Below are 22418 nucleotides of genomic sequence, written 5' to 3' on the forward strand. Positions count from 1 at the left end.
AAGTCAATCAGTGACAAAATTTGGGTTATATGTTTCGATTTAATATTTCTAAATATTTTTTTCACAGTGATGATATTCTAAGATCAAAGAATCACTGCTCTGAAAATGGAAATTACAGCTCAATTCTTCAGGAAGCTTATTCTTCATTTTCCAAATTGTTTTGATTATTATTTTCATTCTTGGTATTTTTCCACTCTTAAATATCTTTTTAACAAGCACAAAACCGCTATTTAATTTGAATTCTATCTATTTGCCGCTGCTGCAGATTATATTGAAACAGACTTTAATTCAAAAAGTGCATCAACCTCCACAATAAGCGGACGAATAGGGTTGGTGTCCGTTAATTAGAAGTGTCCGCTTTTTAGAAACTTTTTAAATTTGTGCTCTTATTTTGGTATAAGGTACTATGAAGGGTTAAAAGTGTAAAATTTTAGTCCCAAAGTGATTTTACAGGGACGGTAGGATATGGAAGAACAATAGAATGATTATTAAAATGCAACATGTTTAGTTTTTATGAATGTTAGTCGTCTTGAGATTCCTGAAATTTATTACCTTATCGGTCCTTTTTACGCCGACCCTAATTTAACGCCGGCCCCTTTTACGTCGGCCCTTATTCCGCCACAGCCTAATTTTGGGCTTACGCCAATTAGGGCCGTAAAATCTTTCTGACTTTTAGTAAAAGAGTACTCGTGCAAATTTTTAGGGTCTTATAGGTCCTCTAGATCAGTTTCTATGACTTTATTGTGAAACGTGATATAAAACCCAGCTAAAATCGCCTAAAACTTAAATTTTTAAATGCTGATACCTTTGGAACTATTTATTCAATCATATCCAAATTTTGACAAGTGATAGGTCTTGACAATGTAAATTTTACTCATCTTCAGCATAGATTTTAAATAGATTTAACATTTATTTCAAGTCTTGATGGAAAATAAAAAGCCCGTAATTATGTGAAAGAAAAACCTTGTATCTTTCAGAATTTTTAAACAGAATCTGAATATCTTTATTGGTTCGACTGTGAAAGTAATTTTTGTAAATTATACATTTGGGTTTTTTTCCAAAAGGTGAAAATTTTGTGATAACAGTCATCAAATTTTTTTTTTCTTCCTGCAAGTTTGTGTCATGATGGAGAACATCTGTACCAACTTTTATGGCCATAGCTTTTCTAGATAAAAAATAATCGAGGGTGGTCCCACTGGGGCTTCAAAAATAAAAAAAGCTTGGGGTTTGTCCGCTAATTGGAAGGTCCACAAATTGAGTGTCCGCCTTTTAGAAACGTGTTTACGAGAATTTGACTAGGAATTGGTCGGGTAAAATAGAATTGTTCGCTAATCAGAGATGTCCGCCTTTCAAAGTCCGTTAATTGGAGGTTTTACTGTATTAAAAAAGTGATTAGTTATGGCTTTCCCTCGCCACAAAGCTGGCGAATAAATTTACCAACATCATTGTAACGAAGTGATTGACCAGTGCAGACATTATAGAATTGTCGAATAGTGTAGTCTGGGTTCCATTGGTTGATCAGCTCCAATAATTGATTTGTTGGATTTTCTCTCCCATATACATATTGATGCGATGCTTCGATTTCTGTTTTCTCGTGTTCATCGAACCATTTTTCGTAGGTATCATAGACAAGTTGCCAGCCATTTTGGTGACTTAAAGCCCTAGCTATATCATCAGTCTCAAGATCACTGAGTGTGTCTAGAGCCTTATCCTTTCGTAAGTTGAGATGTTGTAACTCGACCAAGCCAAGATCCACACATGATTGTTGTAATACACCCCAAGTCAGGTCTGGTAATTTAGGTTTCAATTTGACCAAAAACTTTTTATTATGAATAAAAGAAATATTATTTTTCATGTCTTCTAACTGGTCGTTTCTTTCTGTGAAAACTCCTTGGCCTACCTTATACCATCTACAACCTTTCTCCAGGAAATTTGCCAGCTCTCTTTTGTGGGCAGCCTTTTTGAATACGTCTTGTAGTAAGTAGTTTGATTGTAATGTAGGCGCTACAAATGCTAAGAAAAGAATAACAATATGAAGAAAATTATTTTACCCTTGATAAACGTTCATTGTGTTTTGTATATACTTTCTTGTTGACGAATGAATTTTTCATTAGAAAAAAGGACTCAAGTTGGATGAAAATTTCTTGTTTTCAATGGTTAGGGGTTTTAATTTACATTATTTACAGCTCAATAAGCATTTTCAAAACCATGCTTTTTATATAGGGGATAAGAGAAAAAAGAAATTTCCTAATACGGATAAAATTCCAGGATATTTTTCTCGCTGAAAGATTTTGGTTCATTTGACCAGTAGATAGAAGGCGTGAAACGTTACAGGAATGTCGTCCCTAAATTACAGTCACTATAAGTGTATCTCTTCGGAGTGTCTTTCTAATTTGTTTTGGAAGAATGACCAAATTTTTGCAAAGACGCGAAAGTTCATCTTCTTAAGGTAACGTTAAAACGATTTCATTTAATTTTCTTCATTCAACAAAATATAAAAACATACCATCAGGTTGGTCAGTCGGAGCTGAAGGTTTAACGGGCGGGGTTGGACGTGGATTACTAGCTGGTTGAGCTACATGGGATGTTGATTGTGTCGGAGCTAAACAGAAGAGGTTACTTGTAAATACAACAATCACACAAAAACTATGACAAAATTCAGATTAAGAGTGACGTACCGGTTTTCTTTATAAGAAGAACTGAATTTTTGAAGTCCCCCTGTTCTTAGCTTTTTGAGTTTTAAGCCTGAAAATGTTCTTTAATTTCGCTATTTTGGGAGTATTTTTGTGCAATTTTCTAAGAATTTTAGTGATTTAGTGCTTATGATTTCTTTTTCTGCTTTTTCTTATGTGAATAAGAAATCCCCCAGGGATTATTCAGAATTATGTTCCACTAGTAAACATAAAAACGCTGACAGAAGGCTTGGAAAAAAGTTGAGAATTGAAAGTACCAACTCTCTATTGACGCAGTATCATTCCTAAGCATCAAAATACAGGATGTCCAGAAAAAAAGAATCGAGTTTGAACATGTCATTGAGTTGAAAAGTAATTTATTTCAATTATTTCACCAAAATATGAGAAAGTACTCTCTCCCCAATACAGGCTTACTTGAAAAGTTTGTTTTAACCTATTAATCAACAGCCCTTTAAAATCTACCTTGTTGCACAAATGTATGTCTTTTAAAGGTGAAAGGAAAACAAGCAAAGCTGAATGGACCTACCTGATGATTAGAATCAGATAAAAATAAAACAAACAAGTGATACTTTGATGGACCTACCTGGATTATGCATTTAACACGTTTATAACTTAGGTCACGTTTTTTTAGCTGAAATATACCCCAAAATTTTTTTCTCCAAAAATCGGGCTCCGTCACATTTGAGGGTTTATAATTATGAATCTTTATGCAAAAAATCGTAGAAAATGAAAGAGCCAATCAATCTAATACCTAAGTAATTGATAATGTGCTTATAAAAAAATATCGAATTTGGCCAGTTTTTCTATAAAAACATGCCAAACAACCAAAATTTCCTGTCTAAACACTCGTGAGAAAAGAAAAACATCTATCTCATAAAAAAATTGAGTAATTTGACTAAGAACATTGATGTATGCTTATTAATAGTGATTCTTATAGATAAACATGCGTTTTTGAGCCAACAAATTTTTTTTGCAAAAATCTGCTTAAGCCATCTTTTACCTATGATGGTACCCTACTTTTATGCAGAAAATTAGAAAAAATTAATGATTCAATTTTTCACAAGTCTAAAAAACCTGTTTTTTAGCCGTTTTTTGGCCCAAATTTGCCCAAAAACATTTTTTTTCGAAAATCGGGTTCTGTCACATTCAGGGTTATTAGTTATGCATCTTTGTGTAAAAATCATAAAGAATGAAAGAGCCAATCTCGAGAAAAGCCAATACCTAAGTAATTGATAATGTGCTTATAAAAAAATATCGAATTTGGCCAGTTTTTTCTATAAAAAAACGCCAACCAACCCAAATTTCCTGTCTAAACACATATATTCTTCAAAGTAAGCCCTCTTGAGCAGATAAAACATCTATCTCATAAAAATTGAGTAATTTGACTAAGAACATTGATGAATGCTATTAATAGTGATTCTTATAGATAAACATGCGTTTTTTGAGCCAACAAAATTTTTTTGCAAAAATCTGCCTGAGCCATTTTATACCTATGATGGTACCCTACTTTCGTGCAAAAAATCAGAAAAAATTAATGATCAAATTTTTCACAAAGTCCAAAAAACCTGTTTTTTAGCCGTTTTTTGGCCCAAATTTGCCCAAAAACATTTTTTTTCGAAAATCAGGTTCTGTCACATTCAAGGGTTTATAGTTATGCATCTTTGTGTAAAAAATCATAAAGAATGAAAGAGCCAATCTCGAGAAAAGCCAATACCTAAGTAATTGATAATGTGCTTATAAAAAAATATCGAATTTGGCCAGTTTTTCTATAAAAAAAACGCCAAGCAACCCACATTTCCTGTCTAAACACACATATTCTTCAAAAGTAAGCCCTCTTGAGCAGAAAAAAACATCTATCTCATAAAAAAATTGAGTAATTTGACTAAGAACATTGATGTATGCTTATTAATAGTGATTCTTATAGATAAACATGCGTTTTTTGAGCCAACAAATTTTTTTGCAAAAATTGCTTGAGCATTTTATACCTATGATGGTACCCTACTTTCGTGCAAAAAATCAGAAAAAATTAATGATCAAATTTTTCACAAAGTCCAAAAAACCTGTTTTTTAGCCGTTTTTTGGCCCAAATTTGCCCAAAAACATTTTTTTTCGAAAATCAGGTTCTGTCACATTCAAGGGTTTATAGTTATGCATCTTTGTGTAAAAAATCATAAAGAATGAAAGAGCCAATCTCGAGAAAAGCCAATACCTAAGTAATTGATAATGTGCTTATAAAAAAATATCGAATTTGGCCAGTTTTTCTATAAAAAAAACGCCAAGCAACCCACATTTCCTGTCTAAACACACATATTCTTCAAAAGTAAGCCCTCTTGAGCAGAAAAAAACATCTATCTCATAAAAAAATTGAGTAATTTGACTAAGAACATTGATGTATGCTTATTAATAGGATTCTTATAGATAAACATGCGTTTTTTTGAGCCAACAAAATTTTTTTGCAAAAATCTGCTTAAGCCATCTTATACCTATGATGGTACCCTACTTTCGTGCAAAAAATCAGAAAAAATTAATGATCCAATTTTTCACAAAGTCCAAAAAACCCGTTTTTTAGCCGTTTTTTGGCCCAAATTTGGCCCCAAAATTTTTTTTTCGAAAATCGGACTCCGTCACATTTTGGGCATTGCCATTTTGCATCATTGTGCAAAAAATCAGAAAAAACTAATGAGCCAATCTCGAGAAAAGCTGGTAACTAACGGACGGACGGACAAAGGTTAATTTATAGGACCTCCACCGGGGTAGGTCCAATAGCAAGAGAGTAAGAAAGTATAGTGCAAGGGGGGGTCAGTGTACTAGAAAGCGGCATGTATGTGTACTACAAGGTATTTTTCAAAACTTGACACCCACCCACCCCTGAAGTACACCATACTACATGGAAAAATCCCAAAACCACCCCATACCCCCTATTTACTACCGGGTAGTACCTGGAAAAAAACCAAAACCACCCCATACCCCCCATTTACTACCAGGCACTACCTAGAAAAATCCGGAAAATAAAGAAACTTTTTTTCCGAAAATCAGAAAATCGGGTAAACATTTTTCCAAAATTCGGGAAATCGGGAAAACCCTTTTTCGGAAAATCAGGAAATCGGGAAATTGGGAAAACTTTTTTCCAAAAATCGGAAAAACAGGAAAATTTTTCTCAAAAATCCAAAATGCGTGAGAAATCAAACTTTTCAAAAATTACGCGAGACCATGTGGAAATGCATGAGTCTCACACCCAATGCGTGAGAGTTGGCACCAATGTTGAATGTTTGAATTCAAATGTTTGAATGTTTACATTGACTCAATAAACCTTCATTTCAGTGGGATCTAGTAGGATTTCAATTCATTCCAAGAAGTTTGGAAGAATGATCTTGGACAAACTTGGCTTGATCAATTTATAATAGAACAACTTTACATTTCTATTTTAGCAGATAATTTCTGAACCTTTTTGTTTCCACACTTTTAACATCGATTTTGGACCCAACACCCCAATTATAGTACACAGGTAGTAAAAATAAAATTCGATTTTGGACCCAACACCCCAATTATAGTACACAGGTAGTACATGACAGATTTTTTTCTCAAACACCCACCCACCCCAGGATACATGCCACCTTCTGGTACACTGACCCCCCCCCTGTATAGTGAGCAGTCTAAAAAATTAGAAAAAACTAATGAAGCAATTTCACACAAGTCCAGAAAACCCCATTTTTGGCACATTTTTTGCCCAAATTTGCCCCAAAAAATTGTTTTTTGAAAATCGGGCTTCATCAGATTTTAAATATTACCATTTTACATCAAAGTGCAAAAACTCAGAAAAAAAATCTATCTAATCGCGAGAAATGCTCTTTTTCCCTAAAAATGACATAAGGGAATTTCCCAAAATAAGAAAATCCGATCGGTTAATTTAACCTTTCCAGCGCGCAACATTTTTTGAAAAATCTTTTTTTTTGAAACCAAAACTAAAAAAAACAGCGTCAAAGCTTGTAACTTGAGAGTTAGACAATGATTTTGGTACCATTGGGAAGGTATTTTTGTTTATGCCATTTTAAATCAAGTGGTTAGGAGCAATGGCTTTAAGTCTGAGACTCGGTATATGAGCTCATTTTGGACGTTCATGTACGTCATTCGGGTCTGAAGGGTTAAAGGACCTCCATCCACCAGGGTAGGTCCAAAATGAGGAAAAGAACTCAAAATACAGTTTAGTTAATATACACATATGAACTTTTTATTCATAGTTGTATATCGATTCGATACTTTTTTACGGACACCCTGTGTAATCCATCCATTGTCGTGTGGCTAATATTTTTTAAAAGCATTATTTTCATTGTTCTTAATAATTAAAAGAAGTTTCACTTAAAAGTCGCTAAAAACGAATATTTAGATAAAATAATGGCCGGTCCAATATCAAGATCTTTGGTGAGCCCCCCCCCAGCGGTAAGTCTCATCACGATATCACGCAATTTTTTGTCTTCAATCACGATCACGCAAATCAGCAAAAGAATAGACAATCACGCATCCCTTTAAAAAAAGTCCAAATCACGTTTCACGGCTCAAAATTGTTCAAATCACGATCACATTTTGACCTCTCATCACGCAATCACGAAAAGAAAATTCCAAATTACGTAATCAAGCTACAAAGCTACAAAAAGGTCCCTGTCACGTTATCCCGCCAACTGCTTGGGGGCCTTTTCGATGGACGCTTTCGTAACAGTAAGACTATGTTAAAGAAATGTAGTAGGATTATAAATTTCAACTGTGAGAGACCTGAAACTGGAGGTTCGGTTCCAAACCTTGAGCATCGCCATATAATTTCCCTTATCATCAAAATAAGAAAAAGTTATATGTAAGAAATTAATCACCTGATTTGACGATAAGTAAAGGACTTTCTAAACATGGTCTTTGATTAGAATTTAGACCGTTCGCATTTTCTCCTTCAAGTGGTTCCTCACCAACATATATTCGGCAGCGTACATTTTCAAAATTCGACGGGATTTTCGAAGAATCGATTTCAATCTCAACTTCCAGGGTATTTAAATCATTAATCTTGAAAAGGTTTGGAGCTTCGACTTTGGTTGTTCCATCTTTAGCTACGAAGTAAGTTCTTTGATTCAGCATTTGAGTTGACGATACATCTTTACCTGAGTGAGGAACAGTAAAATTAATGTCAATATATGCTTTTAGCGTGCGCTGTTTTGCTACCACGTGGTAACTACATTCAAGGGGATATCTTGTAACAAAATAGAGTGAAGACTTAAAGAGAAAGGACTAATATACCAATTAAAATAACAGACAGAACAAGGGGTCAAGTAGTTCGTACAAGACACTATACCCGTTAGTACTGTGGTGGTGTGCCATTTGAATTGGATGAAATCACTTAACTCTGTACTAACTGCAAAAAAGGGTGGTGCCTTGCTAAAAAATTGCCAAATTCTGGTACTTAAGACACGAGAAGTTTTTTTTCGCGTTAATGCAATGCAACATGCTTCATCCCACCAACACAAGAAAAAAGGTGCGTGTTTCATGGTTTCTTTTTTTTGTTTCATGGAACAAAAAGTTAGGGAAATACTGATTGACACGCTGATTTTGTCCCAAGGACAAAAGTGAGAGAAGCACAAATGTTATAAAAAGAAAAATGGGACTGCTTGACCCCATCCTGGAGAGGGTCATCTATCCCTAATTTATCAAATACTTAAATCATACTTTAATGTCAGAAATTTTTTGATTTGTGAAATTTTCTAAAACTCACTGTTATCAAAAACTGTCGAACGTGCTAACCGTACTGGCTCAACTTCAGTATCTTTGAAATCACTCGTAGACCCAATTGTAAACTTAATGGCTTAAGAAAAATTATAGCATTTTGGGTTTTAGCCTCCTTTTGGCAAAAAACTCGTCCCCAGGCCCCAAAAATCGAAATTTTCAAAAAATGAAAAAAAGCCTCCAGATATTCACCCAAGGAACAAGTGTGCAAAATCTCAGCCAAATCGAACAATTTTTGAAGTCTCCAGGCTGCCCCAAAGTTTAAGCCTCGTTTTGGCGAAAAACTCGTCCCCAGGCCCCAAAAATCAAAATTTTGAAAAAATGAAAACAACACCCCCCGGGATTTGCCCAAGGATCAAGTGTGCAAAATTTCAGCCAAATCGGACCATTTTTGAAGTCTCCAGCCTGCCCCAAAGTTTTAGCCTCGTTTTGGCGAAAAACTCGTCCCCAGGCCCCAAAAATTAAAATTTTGAAAAAATGAAAAAAATACCCCCAGAACTTCACCCAAGGAACAAGTGTGCAAGATTTCAGCCAAATCCGACCATTTTTGAAGTCTCCAAGCTGCCCCAAAGTTTTAGCCTCGTTTTGGCGAAAAACTCGTCCCCAGGCCCCAAAAATCAAAATTTTCAAAAAATGAAAAAAACACCCCCAGATATTCACCCAAGGAACAAGTGTGCCAAATTTCAGCCAAATCCAAGCATTTTTGAAGTCTCCAGGCTGCCCTAAAGTTTTTGTGACAGACAGACAGACACATACACAGACACACAGACAGACAGACATTGTCAGATTGTAGCTCAACTGAAGTTGAGAATAAAATACACACATTTTTTTATATTGGCAACCGAGTTGCTAAGGGTCCAGCCCTGAGAATGGCCAAAACTTGGCCTTATCAACCTAGCCCTGGAACTGAGCATGACCCTGGAAAGTAACCAAAAATACCTAAAAGAAAGGCATTTTCGACATAATTTTGGCATTAAAATGTGTATTGATGGTGTTTGAATAACGATTTTGATGTATTTCGGTCACAAAATAATATAAAAAGTTAAATTTTTTGAAGTTTTTAGGCATTTTGACTCAAAATCCATAATAAGCAACTTTTTGGCTGAAAAAGTCTTTAGCCCTGTGTCAAAAATTGGGGTTGCTTATAACAACAAATGTGTACTATCCTTTTCTAAAGTTTTCATAACAAGGGACGTTAAAGGGTTTTGTTTTTACATAAGTGTTTCCGTTTCATATCAGACACATATTTCATATCAGGTCAGGTATCAATAGTCTTGCTATTGTTATATTATGTTGACATAAGCAAAAAATATTTTTCTTTTCCTCTTTTTAACCAATCTTGCTCCAAAGCTATGTCAATCTAATGTGAAAAAGGTTGTGAATTAAAAGTATGCAAACGATATCACTCTTATTTAAAAAAAACCTTTAACAATCGTCAAAACAGTTACTTTCACTCTCCACTTTATAAGGAAAACCAGGAAAATTTTTTACATTATCTTCGGGATTCGCGAAAAAAAACATCCGCAAAATATTTCATTCATTCATATTTGCAAAAATAAATTTCGCGAAATACAAAAGATTTCGTGAAAGGTTTAAGCTGCAAAAATTTCTGACATTGACGTACCCTTGGGAAAAGTCTTCAAGTCGCTTTTGTTCAACTTCAGTAAAATCTTCTCCGAATCATTCGACTTTTGAACCTCCCAAACACTATAATAAGAAAAAATATGAGTCTTGCGTCAGTCGATTTTGTTCTCCTTGAATACTTTTTCAAATATTAAGAAATATACCACCTGCATTGACTGAAGATTGCACCAGCATGAAACATCGTGTAGCAATTAAAAGAAAAAAAATCCATCCCCCCCCGCTCTTATTAAGACCCCCCGCTAATTAAATTCGAATCATTTAATATTTTCATTACAGTGTAGATAGACCTTAAACTTGTTAAAATTTTCCTTTTTGTTAGTATTGATTATTATTTTACATGTTCATTTGTTAAAGTTTCTTTTTTGTTGTTCAAATTGATATCAGTTAAAAAAAATTCTGTCTTCAAATCCCCCCTCTTATTCCATCCCCCCACTTATTAGAATTTAGGAAATTTTCCTACCCTCCTGCTTATTCGGACCCCCGTCTATTCGGGAGACAAAAGTACTCCCCCAATATATGAGTAGAGTCACATAGGAAACGAATTCGACATTAAAGGCACTGTCGTGTGCCTAAAAACACCTTAGTATTTATCGCTTTTCCAGTCTTTTTTGAGACTGGAACTTTAAGCACCCTCTAGAACTCTAGCACCCTCCCCCTCACCTTGAACTACTTAAATGGGATAAATATTTGGCAGTAAAAATGAGGCACAAAATCATAAAAAATATTGTCTCCTGATAATACCATCCGCAAAATTAAGCCCCCGCGAAATCTTAAAATTTCGCGAATGAGCTTAACCGCGAAATTTATACCCCGCGTAAATTCAGCCCATTAAAGTAGGTGCGAAAATCTTAAAATTAAATTCAAGAAAAACTGATGATCAAATTTCTGTCACCTTTTAAAATCAGGCATTGTTCCAGTATCATTAGAACGACATACAATATTTGCATTTCTCAATTGCAAAGTATGAACAAATTCCAAAATTTCCAAAGCAAGCTGATGGTCCTTTTCTCCCCAATCTTTGGAATCAGATTCAGAAGATGGAAAGTTCATGAATGTTAGGCACATATTTTGTCGACGATATTTATTTAAAATGCTTTCCCATTCTAAATCCAATGATTTTTGACTTGGGGGATGCTCATTGTCGAATAAAAGTTTGAAAAATTCTTTCGGATCCACATCGATACTTTCAAGTTTTGAATCCTGGAATCCTGAAAAAAAAAAAAACGTAAAAAAAGTTTATTTAGCTTGCGATTAAGAATTTTACAGTTATATAGCAATTAGCGGACACCATCGGGGAATAAGGTTAGTGTCCGCTAATTAGAAGTATCCTTCTTTTAGAAACTTTTGAATTCTGTGCTTTTTTTGTATAAGGTACTATTAAAGTGGTAAAGTGTGTAAAATTTTGGTCCGAAGTGCTATCTAGAGACACTAGGATATGGAAGAATAATGATTATTCAAAAGCAACCCAAATTCAGTTTTATCTGAATCATATCGGATGGTTAAAAAAAAACTTCGGATGTTTGGCAACGTCTTTGAGAAGAATAGATCAAAATACTGTATAAACTTGAATATAATGTCATAAGAACAAGTGATACTTTTATGGACCTACCTGGTTATCAAACTAATCAATGAACATTGAAACAATGAAACACATAAGACATAACTGGTCAAAATACAAAAAAATAAAGAAAATGAAAGCATATCTATTGAGAGAAACTATCAACACTATTGAAAAAGATTTTTGAAAAAGAAATAACAAGCTAGATGCTGAATGGACCTACCTGATGATGAAAGTTAGATAGCAATGCGAGGAGAAAAACGAAAAAATATCAGTTAGAAAATATAGCGTTTAGCGAAAATGCATAACGCAATAAATTCATCATTGATTGTTGATGGGGGACAGGGAAGGGTTGTAGGGAAAAAAATAAGTAGAAAGTTCTGGTCGCAAAAATCAGTTTTATTGACAATTGAATCATGCTTGATGGTGACCATTGTTATCAATAATGTTTTTGTGTGAAAAACATAGAAATACAAGGAAAAAATCCAGTGAAAATCTGCAAAAACGGCGATTTCCGGCATTTTCAACCGGAAAATTTTTTTTCTCAAAAACCAAACTCGGCCAGGTTTTGAGCATTGCGAATATGCATCTTTCTGCAAAAATTCAGAAAAAACTAAGGATGAAAATTCGAGAAAATGTCAAAAAAACGGTTTTTCCGGCATATTTCCGGCATTTTCGGCCGGAAAAAAAAGGTTTTTTGAAAATCGGGCTCCGTCACATTTTAGGTATTGTCATTTTGCATCAGTGTGCAAAATTTCATAAAAAAATATAAAGTACAGCTCGAAAAATTCAAGGAATACTGTCTTTCCGGCGAAAATAGGTTGTTCCGGCGATTTTTAAATAGTTCCGGCTTCAAAAATCTATTTTATTGAAAATTGAAACATGCTTGATGGTGGGCATTGCTATTAATAATGTTTTTGAATGAAAAAACAACCAATTATAAAGAAAAAGTCCAATGAAAATCTAGAAAAACTGCGATTTCCGGCTTATTTCCGGCCTTTTCGGCCGGAAAAAAGTTTTGGGCATTGTTGCTACGCATCTTTGAGCAAAAAATAAGAAAAAACTAATGATAAAATCTCGAGAAATGCCAAAAAAACAATTTCTCCGGCATATTTCCGGCATTTTCGGCCGGAAAAATTTTTTTTTTCGAAAATCGGGCTCCGTCTATTTTTAGGAATCATCATTTTGCATCATTGTGCCAAAAAACAGAAAAAAGTAATGAGCCAATCCCGAGTCAAAAAAAGAATTGAAGAACACTCAATCGCTATTCTTTTCGAAACTTATAAAAACATTCGAAACTATAAAAAAACATTCGACTGACACTCTTATTTTGATTGGCTTAAAAATTTCGTACGATATTTTGTTAACCAATCAATCAAAATATCGTACGATACTTTTCTTTCAACCAATAGAAATTTTTGTTTACATCAGGGCGATTACAAAAAAGCGGGGCTATTACGGATTTATCGCCCCGCTCGTCCTTTACAAATCTAAGCTAAATGTAATCAACCATATATATAATTAAATTAACAATGAGAAAGAGACGTACCTAAAATAGACATGTCTTAATGATGATTATACTGGGGCATTTTTTCATTTTTTATGAAGAATATATTCACAAGGCTAAAAACAAAAACTTATTTGTTGGGAAAAGCATTATTAACTCTGGCATACTCAAGACAGACAAACACACACTCTCTGATCATATTTGTAAAACAAGGTATTTTGATGGAGAGATGGAGGTTTTTACACACATGGTTCTTTCCAATAACATTTCTTTTCGTAAAGTTTTACCAGATAATTAATTTTAACTGTTAACTTTACATTCAAATACCTTCTGGTATCTTTTAACACTCAATGGGATAGTGAATTACATCATAAAGAGGCGTATACATTAGACGATGCTATCGTCCGTTTAAAGTAAATGCGAGAAAGAGTTAGGGCGTGAGGGCGAATTAAACAAAATAGTAGGGGGAAATTTGTTCGTTTTTTTGAGGTCGCTCGATTTTTTTAGTCAAATCACTTGTTATACATTTTTGGAAAGCTAAGGGGTAGGGGAATCAAAATAACTTGGGTGCCAATTTTGTTTCGGACACTATGGTATGATTTTCGGACAAATACGACGGTCTCGGGCAAAAATCGTAGGGTGAAAAAATAATGAAAATTTCAGCTTGAGAAAACGGAGACCTGTTATATATTTTTGGAAAGCTCTCAAAAAATTAAGATTAGTGATATATTGCGAGTATAGGTGATTTCAGTACCTAACTCGAGATTTTAATCCTTAAAAACAGTGGTTTTCAGTGTTTTTCAGCCAGAGCCAGCTGTTTTGTCCAGTTTTTGCGCTTTCGGCAGCTCAATATCTCGAGTTAGGTACTGAAATCACCTATACTCGCAATATATCACTAATCTTAATTTTTTGAGAGCTTTCCAAAAATATACAACAGGTCTCCGTTTTCTCAAGTTAAAATTTTCATTATTTTTTCACCCTATGATTTTTGCCCGAGACAGTCGTATTTGTCCGAAAATCACACCAAAGTGTCCGAAACAAAATTGGCACCTAAGTTATTTTGATTCCCCTACCCCTTAGCTTTCCAAAAATGTATAACAAGTGCTTTGACTAAAAAAATCGAGCGATTTTACAAATTTCCCCCTACTAAAAGAAAGGAAAGAAGGAGAAAGCAAGTCGAATAAATTTTAAGCACTCTTTTTTGAAGTGTTTTTACACTTTTTGAAAAGTAATTTTTGACTTTATGTAATCCTAATTTTTGAACAAAAGTTAAGGTAGACCCCCTCCCCATAATTTCAATAAAGCAAGGGAAACCTTACAGATCACTTTGATAGCTTTGAAAAAGTTGCCAAACATCCGAAGTTTTTTTAGTATAATCTTGAGGTCCCTGTAATTTATAATTTTTATGACGTAAGCAAATTAACCGATAGGATAAAGGGAGCGCTCCAAACGTATGTAAGCAATTTGTTCAATGAATTTTTAAGTGTTTAGTTTTGATAAGTCAATCTTGTCTAATTTTTTCTATGAGCAATTTGACCGTAGATGTCCACTAATAAGAGAGGAAAAAAGTAGGGTTTTGGTCATTTCGTGCAAATATTTGTCCACTAATTAGCTAATTATAGGGTCCGCTGATTGGAGGTTATACTATAATTTTCAAATCAAAATAAAGGCATAAAAAGCAGATTTATCCAAGGTTTGCCTAGATGAAAGGGGTGTGACAACAGAGTAGCAAAAGCCATCTGTTCATCGCGGCGAATACATACCTATATATAATTAGTCTCACTTCTGATGTCCTTTAAAGATTAAAAACTGAAAAGTGTCTTAAAAATATACATACCAACATACCTTGAAATTTCAACCTCAAATCGTTCCAATCCAACACAACATAATATAGAATCGGTTCAAGGCCCATTCCCGCTAACATTTTATAATCTCTATGCTCAACATCCCAGCATTTCTGATTTTTAAAATGGTAGCAATGTGCTCTTCGAAATTTTCTCGAAAAACCATTGAATCGTTCCAAAAATTGTCGGTAAGTAATTCGATTGCATTTTTTAAGAAGATCGTAAAAATAATTAATACCAACATTATTCAATCTTTTATTGTTTTTAAAATCGTTCTGTAAATTTTGTTTTGGGCTTGTACTGATGTCAACCAGTTTCTCAGGACCTTGCTTCATGAGAAGTGGATCATTTGGTCGATTTCCCGTTCCCGATGAAGAATTTCTTTTTCCTTTTTTACAACAACAAATACATTTATTGTTTTGATCACAACATTTTTGTGTCCAGCAAGTCAGACCTGACATGAACACACAGCAACTCCAGCAAATTTTCCATTTGTTCCACCATGAATGCTTAATGTGATAATTGACTTCACCGGATCTGAGAAAAGAATAAAATTTGTTTTATGCGGGCCCTAAAATTGAAAAAATTATGATATTGAATTCCACTGAGATAATTATATTCTTTGAAAGAGCTCTAAGAGTATATTACTAAAATCAGCCACTATAAGTTTTAGAATAACTTTTTACCCCCTTGAAAAATAAACGAACTTTCCTTAGACCCCTGGAAAATCCACAGCATTATTATCCAAAGTATATGATATTTACTACAACGACTCAAACCTCTTAAAGTGTTATCTAGGGCTGTTACTGGTTTAATGAATTTGGATGGTGTTGCTTGAAATAGACGCTTATCTTTTAGACGCAAAAATAGACTAGGCTTGTCAAGGGAAGAACATAGTATCCAAAAAAAAGAAAAAAAAAAGGAAAAGAGTCACTTTTTTACCTCTAGAAATCTCTGTCAAGGTTCCAAAACAAAGTTTCAAGAAATGAAATTACGAAAGAAATGTTCAACCTCTCGGTACACTACGGTGGGGGGATTCAAGGTTTACGGTAACACAGTATCGGCCTTTTTTCTGTCCGGCATTTCGGTATTTTAAGAAGAAAAAGTACGGTATTCCGGTATTTGAAATGCTGCCAGTGACGGTAAATTGCCTAAAAATGCTTCGGTATTTCGGTATTTACTCATAAAACTTCAGTATTTTGGTAACTTTAGAATCTTTCCGAACTGTTTTCTTCATAAAGAGACTTCCAAAAATCGCCTGCAACGCTAAACTTTCTTAAATTTTAGAAAACTACACCCATGTTTTCTAAAACGATCAGTTTTGACACAGTATGTATATACCACTTTAGCTCCCAAACAGTAGCATGGTGACATGGGGTCAGAAACAGCTCCACCTCTAGTCAGTCTAGTGGCAAAAGTGTTTTTCCTCAGCTGTTAAAAATGGAAAATCTTGTGGCCCTGATAATATTTCTTCAAAGGAATTGAAATTACATGAAGCAACGTCAGTTTCAAGCCTTTTCAAAGTTTTTTGTTAAAGTATTGAGCATGGGTCCTTTCCATCAACTTGGAAAACTGCAAGGGTATCCTGTATATATAAAAACAAGGGATCAAAGAAAGATTGTGGTAATTATCGTTCTATTTCACTGTTATCTATACCAAGTAAAGTCGTTGAGAAATCCATTTGCAAAGCTCTAGTTGGTCATTTGGAATCATTCAATCTTTTCAGCAATTTTCAATGGGGTTTTCGCAAACAGAGCTCTTGTGAAGATCTTCTTCTTCATATGACAGAGAAATGGCTGAAATCTATTGATTCGGGAAAAGTTGTTGTTGTTTTATTTATTGACTTTCAAAAAGCATTCGATAGTGTAGCTCATCCTATTTTGCTTGATAAACTGACTGGGTGTGGAATATCTGGATCATTTCTTGAGTACATAAAATCCTATTTAGATGATCGCTCTCAGTATACAATAATCAACGTAACGGTATTACATCAGATAATAGTCAGGTAGAATTACATAACTACCCAGACAAAAATGGTGTAGAAATGAAATTTTGCACAGAGGTCCAGGAACATGTCACGAATCACCAAAAAAAAAAGCCCCACCCCCAGGAAGATGGTTTAATATGTTTAGATCAGCCGTTGGCGAGGAAAGCCCGTGATCAGGGCTACATAATTAAATCATCGACGTTCCAATTTACCCATCTCAGTAAAAATGCTGCTGCCATCAAAATCGTCATTGTTTGGACTTTAGAGGTCATATCTCGGGTCCACGTGGTCCAAATTTCAAAAGTGACCCCATTTTCTTTATCTACTCATCGAGAGGAATCTCCCTGTCTAGTTATTCTTGACATTTGAAAACCATTAAAAATCAGTTATCAAGGGTCCTCCCCTTGATTAATTGTAGAAAAAAGTACCATGTTTGCCATTATGGATTTGAGGGTGTTCCCATCTTCCTAGGGGTGGGGCTTTTTTTTGGTGATTACCATTTTTGTCCCGGTTTTGGCGGTTCATGACCTAATTCTACCTGACTATAAAGCAAATGTTCGATATGGTGTACCACAGGGATCCATTCAAGGTCCTAATTGTTTCTCATCGTACATCAATGATATGCCAAGTGAAGTCAATCCTATTGATGGAGAGCTTGATATGTTTGCAGACGACTCAACTGTTTTCGAGGAGGGTGACACTGTTGATTTAACAATGGTAAAAATGGCTGTTACTGCCAAAAAAGTAGAAGTGTATTCAAAGAGAAATTCTCTTACGATACATCCAGGGAAATGCAAGATTCTTGTGATTTCAAAGAAGCCTTTTATTGGTCCTTTACAGGCTGTAAAACTAAATGGTAAAGTTGTTGAATGCGTCCCTAATACAAAATGTCTAGGCGTGACAATAGACCAGCATTTAAATTGGGAAGCACATATATCTGAATTGTGTCAACAATTTTACGCAAAAGCTAAGAAACTCTATACTATGAGAGCCATGTCGAAAATTACCTTATTGACAATTTATTTCCAAGGTGTTCTGCAGTCTGTCCTCTATGCAATACTTATTTGGGGTAGCTCAAATCATCTTCAATACTTACCAAATATTCACATGAAAGCTGCTCGTTTTATAATGCGTATTAAAAAGTCTGTACCCGATTATGAAGTCCTGAAAAAGGCAGAGTGGAAACCAATTGAGTATTATTACAAGGGCTCAATAGCATCAAAGGTATTCACAGTTTTCTATAATCTGTCACCAAAACCACTTTCTTCACTGGTATCAAGAAGTGACAAGCGCAAAAACCGGAATTCATTTAAGCTTGAATTGCTCAGATATAATTATGTTGGTTAGAAGAAATCATTTTGCTATCGGGCGACTAATGTTTGGAATGTTTTACCAGTCGAACTAAGGCAAAAGACTTACAACCAATTTAAAAAAGGTTTGACTGAAAAAGAACTTGATAAAATCACCTTTGGCACCTTAGCCACTGGTAGAGCCTTACAAGATGATTTTATATCTTACTAGAATCATCAGATTATTCTAACTCTTCTAGATTATTTATTTATTTCTCTTTGCCTCTGTGCAGTTGTTAAAATCCAAGTTCTGTAGGTTGTGTCTCGAGTTTTGCTAAACTAATTCTATCCTAATACCAATTCTTTAATCAATCCAATATTTAACTAATAAATCCAGGTTAATATATACTTTTTTATAAAGACTTTAATACTAATTGATTTTAACATATTTATACAATTACTTATTTTAATATAATCATGCAATAAATATCATCCATTTATTTATATTTTCATAACTATCTTAATATTTTATTTTACAATTTTAGTAGGTCCACATCAGTATTTTACTGCATTGTATATTTTACAAAACTTACACCTTCTTATTAATAATAATAGTGGCAACTTTTTTGTGGTTATAGTCTTTATCCACTATCCTTTAAATAATGACTTTTAACAAAAAAAGTGCTACCTTCTCTCAAGCACTTACAAATATACTTTTTCTTTATTAGAGTAGAATTTGATCCAAAGGCAAATGGACGGACTAAACCAATCTGGAGTCCCTTTCCCTGATTTCACATCACTTAGAGCTATACATACTTAGAGCTAATAACAGTTGAAAATGAAGTTTTCAACAGGGTATCCCTTACTCCTTATTTCATCAACAATTCTTGCAGTTGAAATACCTTTCCTCACGAAATAGGCCCAAAACGAAATGTAAAAGTTTTTGGTGACGGTATTTAGAGTTAATTGTGTCCGGTATTCCGGTATTTCAGAAAAAATTGCCGGTATTTCGGTATTTAGTACCCCTTGAAACCCCCCCCTTCTATGGACAATAAAACACACATTTTACAAAATGGGAAAATTTTTCAAACTCTACAACACCACTTATTTTATCTCCCACATTTTGAGAATCAAACGATTCCCCGGAGAAAATTATGTACTTCATTAGCTTTGTGGCAATTTCTTGTGTACTTTTGTACTTGCAATATGCCAGAATAGCCAGAACTCCTTTGATGACAAGGGTTCCAATAACCGCTACAACTTTTTTCCAAACTTCTTCTGTAACGGTTTCTTCGTCTTCTTGAAATAATAAAAAAATTATTTAACAATTTTTTAACATAGAAATTTCTCGCTTGCTATTGCTTGATTATATAAATAATTAGATCCAGCAAGAAAAACAGAAAAATCAAATCCAAGAAAACTTTTGAACTATAATAAAGACAAAGCCACTAAATTCAACCAAAACAATACCAATAGCAATACCAAAAGAAAAGGCAGAAAAACTGAACAAACAAAATACCTTAAAATGAAAAAGCCTTGGGGAAGGTAAAAAATTAATAAGAGAATAGAATATTCACCTTTAGGCTTTGCTGTTGATTCAGTTGTGCTTGCATTATTTATCGGATTTCCATTAATTTGCCATAATAAAATAGAAAGTACAATAAATGTTGAATTATTCATTAATTTCATCTTTTAGTCTGAAAGGTAAACATTTTATTATTAATAAGAGATTCATGCATATTTTTGTAAAGTAGGTATATAAGTCTGCGACCGCAGTCGGATGCTCTACCACTACACTACGGTCGCTAACATTTTTGTTAAGGGCTACTAAGACTACACAATACTTTGTATAAGGTCTAAAGACTGGTATAAAGCTCTGTTATCATTAACATTGAGCACTGTTGTTGGGTTTGGCTTACGCAAAGCATACACAATACTTTGGTGAACAATATTCCACGATATGGTTTGCAGAGTGTAATGTAGGAAGTAACCAACCAAGAGGTTCTCGTATTGTCCCAAAAATATGACTCGTGTACTTAATATTTCAGTCACTAAAACCTTTGTCCACTTTTTTTGGGAAACACTGCATTATAAAAAGGAATTTTCTTACAAACAATCCCCCTATAATATTACAGATCGAACTGGTAATATAGGTGTCCACCTTTTCAATCTATTGTGAGCACTTTACAACATATTGCTGATGGTTGCTAGTAATGTATGCAGCCCTTAAGATAATACAGTCAAGGAAATCCCTCAATAGCGGTAGTAATTTTTTACTACAATTGTGGTGTATAACTGTACATCGTTTTTACATTTTTCATAGTAGATCTTTATCTTGTTTATATTTATTGACCACCCGGGGGGGTACTAGGATTGCGAGCTGACGGGGGGGTGCCGCCCAACTTTTGAACTTTGGACCCTTACCGGGACTAAAAAGGAGAAAACAAAGGAAAAATTTGGGAATTTTACGACCCTTAGCGGGACTAATTTGACCAATTTTGACCAAATTTCGATCTTTCAGGGGGTAAAAAGTTGAAATTTTTCCTTTTTTTCCGACCCTTACTGGGACTGAAATTTGATTTTCTGATTTTTCCGACCCTTAGCGGGACTTTGGAAGTCCAAAAAAGGTACCCTTAAGGGCGGCACATACCGTACCCTCCATTTGCCTAAGTACCCCCCCCCCCCCCGGGATTGACCAGCACTATATGAACCCGTTATAAGCCTTTGTAGGCTAACCACGAATGAAAACTACCGCAACTGCAGCATACAGCAATTGAGGGAATTTCCTGGCTGTAATAGTTGAATGGGAATTGAACAAGCTACATGCTGAATGGGCCTACCTAAAGATTGATGTAATATGAAAACATGAGAAAAATGACAAAATAGAAAGAAAATGCTGACGAAAAAAAGTTCATAGCAATCATGATATATCATTCAGAATACGTTAAGAGGTTGATTTTGTATTAAGCATTACACTAAACCCTCTAATAGAGTCTGTAAAATACCAAAAAAGTAGGTGACCATTTAAGTTAATTTGAATTATCAGTGTATATCTCTGGTCAAAATTTCAAGCTCATTGTATTTTCAAATCATGAGATATCATTTGGAAATAAGTTGATTTCAATCAGACTTTATTAACCCTTTTAATAGCTTCTGGTCTTTAAAATATAAATACAGCAGGTTTCTGGATCAAAATGGTAAAAGTTTCATTCAAATTATCTGGAAATTTGAATTAAAAACTGAAAAATTGAAATTGAAATTAAAACAAAATTTCATATATTCAATAAGTCCAGATGTGTCTTCCGCAATTGTGTGTCAACCCGCAAATCTTCCCGCCTGAAGTCCTATAAACGAATAAAGTATTAGCTGGAGTATTAGCATTTTATTTCCGTAATATTGCGCATTCAATCGATCTATTCAATTGATTCAATTGTAGTCCCTTGCTTTTATTTGGTCTCATATAGTGTATTTGCGCTCAAACTTATCAGATTTTCCGAGGTGTATTGGCAGCCAGCCATGCTGAATATATAAAGGAGTGGGCGAACGTGAAGGCCTTTTGAATAACTATAATCCAGCAGAAATTTTACAACACAGCAGTTATCTAGGGACGAGATAATTTAATTCATCCCATTTGTACTGGCTGATGGAAAGTTATGTATGCGGAGTAATTTGTTATTAATTAATTGTTATTTATTATGTTTGCCTTCTCTTAAACCACTATTCGGCAGTTTCAGATAAAACCATTACCCCCGGGGACCCCCCGTTTATTAATTTTTAAGAATATTTTTAGTTGTCAAAGAGTAGGCCCCTATTTTGCTCCAAATAGCTTGATTTTAGCCTAAATTTACCTTATTTTTGGGTTTTCAGAAGTACAATTTCCAACCCCCTGGCAATTAGGTCCCCCAGGCAATTAGGTCCCCCCCCGGCAATTAGGTCCGGCCCCTTGAAAATTTTCCAACCCCCTCGTTTATTCGAACACCCTGTTTATCTGGAACCTAAGAGATTATTTTTATGGTGCATACGGGAATTTCCAATATAGGCAGAGTAAAAAGTAATCTTTTTTTCAGCTGAAGGCTTCATATATAAGATTTTTATAATTACTCCTAATTATCTCACACTATCTAAATTTCCCTCGG

General features: G+C 34.4%; 1 protein-coding gene across 2 annotated transcripts; it reads right to left on the reverse strand.

Annotated features, from left to right (window-relative positions):
• Positions 1-964: 964 nt before the first annotated feature.
• On the reverse strand, positions 965-19981 carry LOC136806747 (uncharacterized). Of its 2 annotated transcripts, none has more exons than XM_067063337.1 (8): positions 19860-19981; positions 19443-19578; positions 15008-15543; positions 10990-11305; positions 10078-10160; positions 7556-7834; positions 2507-2602; positions 965-2013 (listed from the first exon to the last, which is right to left on the reverse strand). In XM_067063337.1, the coding sequence occupies exons 1-8, from the start codon at positions 19969-19971 to the stop codon at positions 1397-1399; spliced, it is 2175 nt and encodes a 724-aa protein (XP_066919438.1). In that variant the 5' UTR covers positions 19972-19981; the 3' UTR covers positions 965-1396. The 2 variants fall into 2 exon arrangements, with proteins under 2 accessions (XP_066919438.1, XP_066919437.1); XM_067063336.1 differs by having other exon boundaries at positions 19443-19581.
• Positions 19982-22418: the final 2437 nt, after the last annotated feature.

The sequence above is a fragment of the Clytia hemisphaerica genome, unplaced genomic scaffold, assembly GCF_902728285.1.
Source record: "Clytia hemisphaerica strain Z4C2 unplaced genomic scaffold, Clytia hemisphaerica genome assembly, whole genome shotgun sequence".
NCBI classification, from domain to species: Eukaryota; Metazoa; Cnidaria; class Hydrozoa; order Leptothecata; family Clytiidae; genus Clytia; species Clytia hemisphaerica.

Excerpts from the sequence above, each read along its gene's own strand:
- LOC136806747 (XM_067063336.1), bottom strand. The coding sequence starts at position 19,971 with ATGAAATTAATGAATAATTCAACATTTATTGTACTTTCTATTTTATTA. Across the intron at positions 11,306-15,007 it reads TTTGAGGTTGAAATTTCAAG|GATTCCAGGATTCAAAACTT; the intron begins GTATGTTGGTAT and ends TTTTTTTTTCAG. Across the intron at positions 10,161-10,989 it reads ACAATGCCTGATTTTAAAAG|TGTTTGGGAGGTTCAAAAGT; the intron begins GTGACAGAAATT and ends TTCTTATTATAG.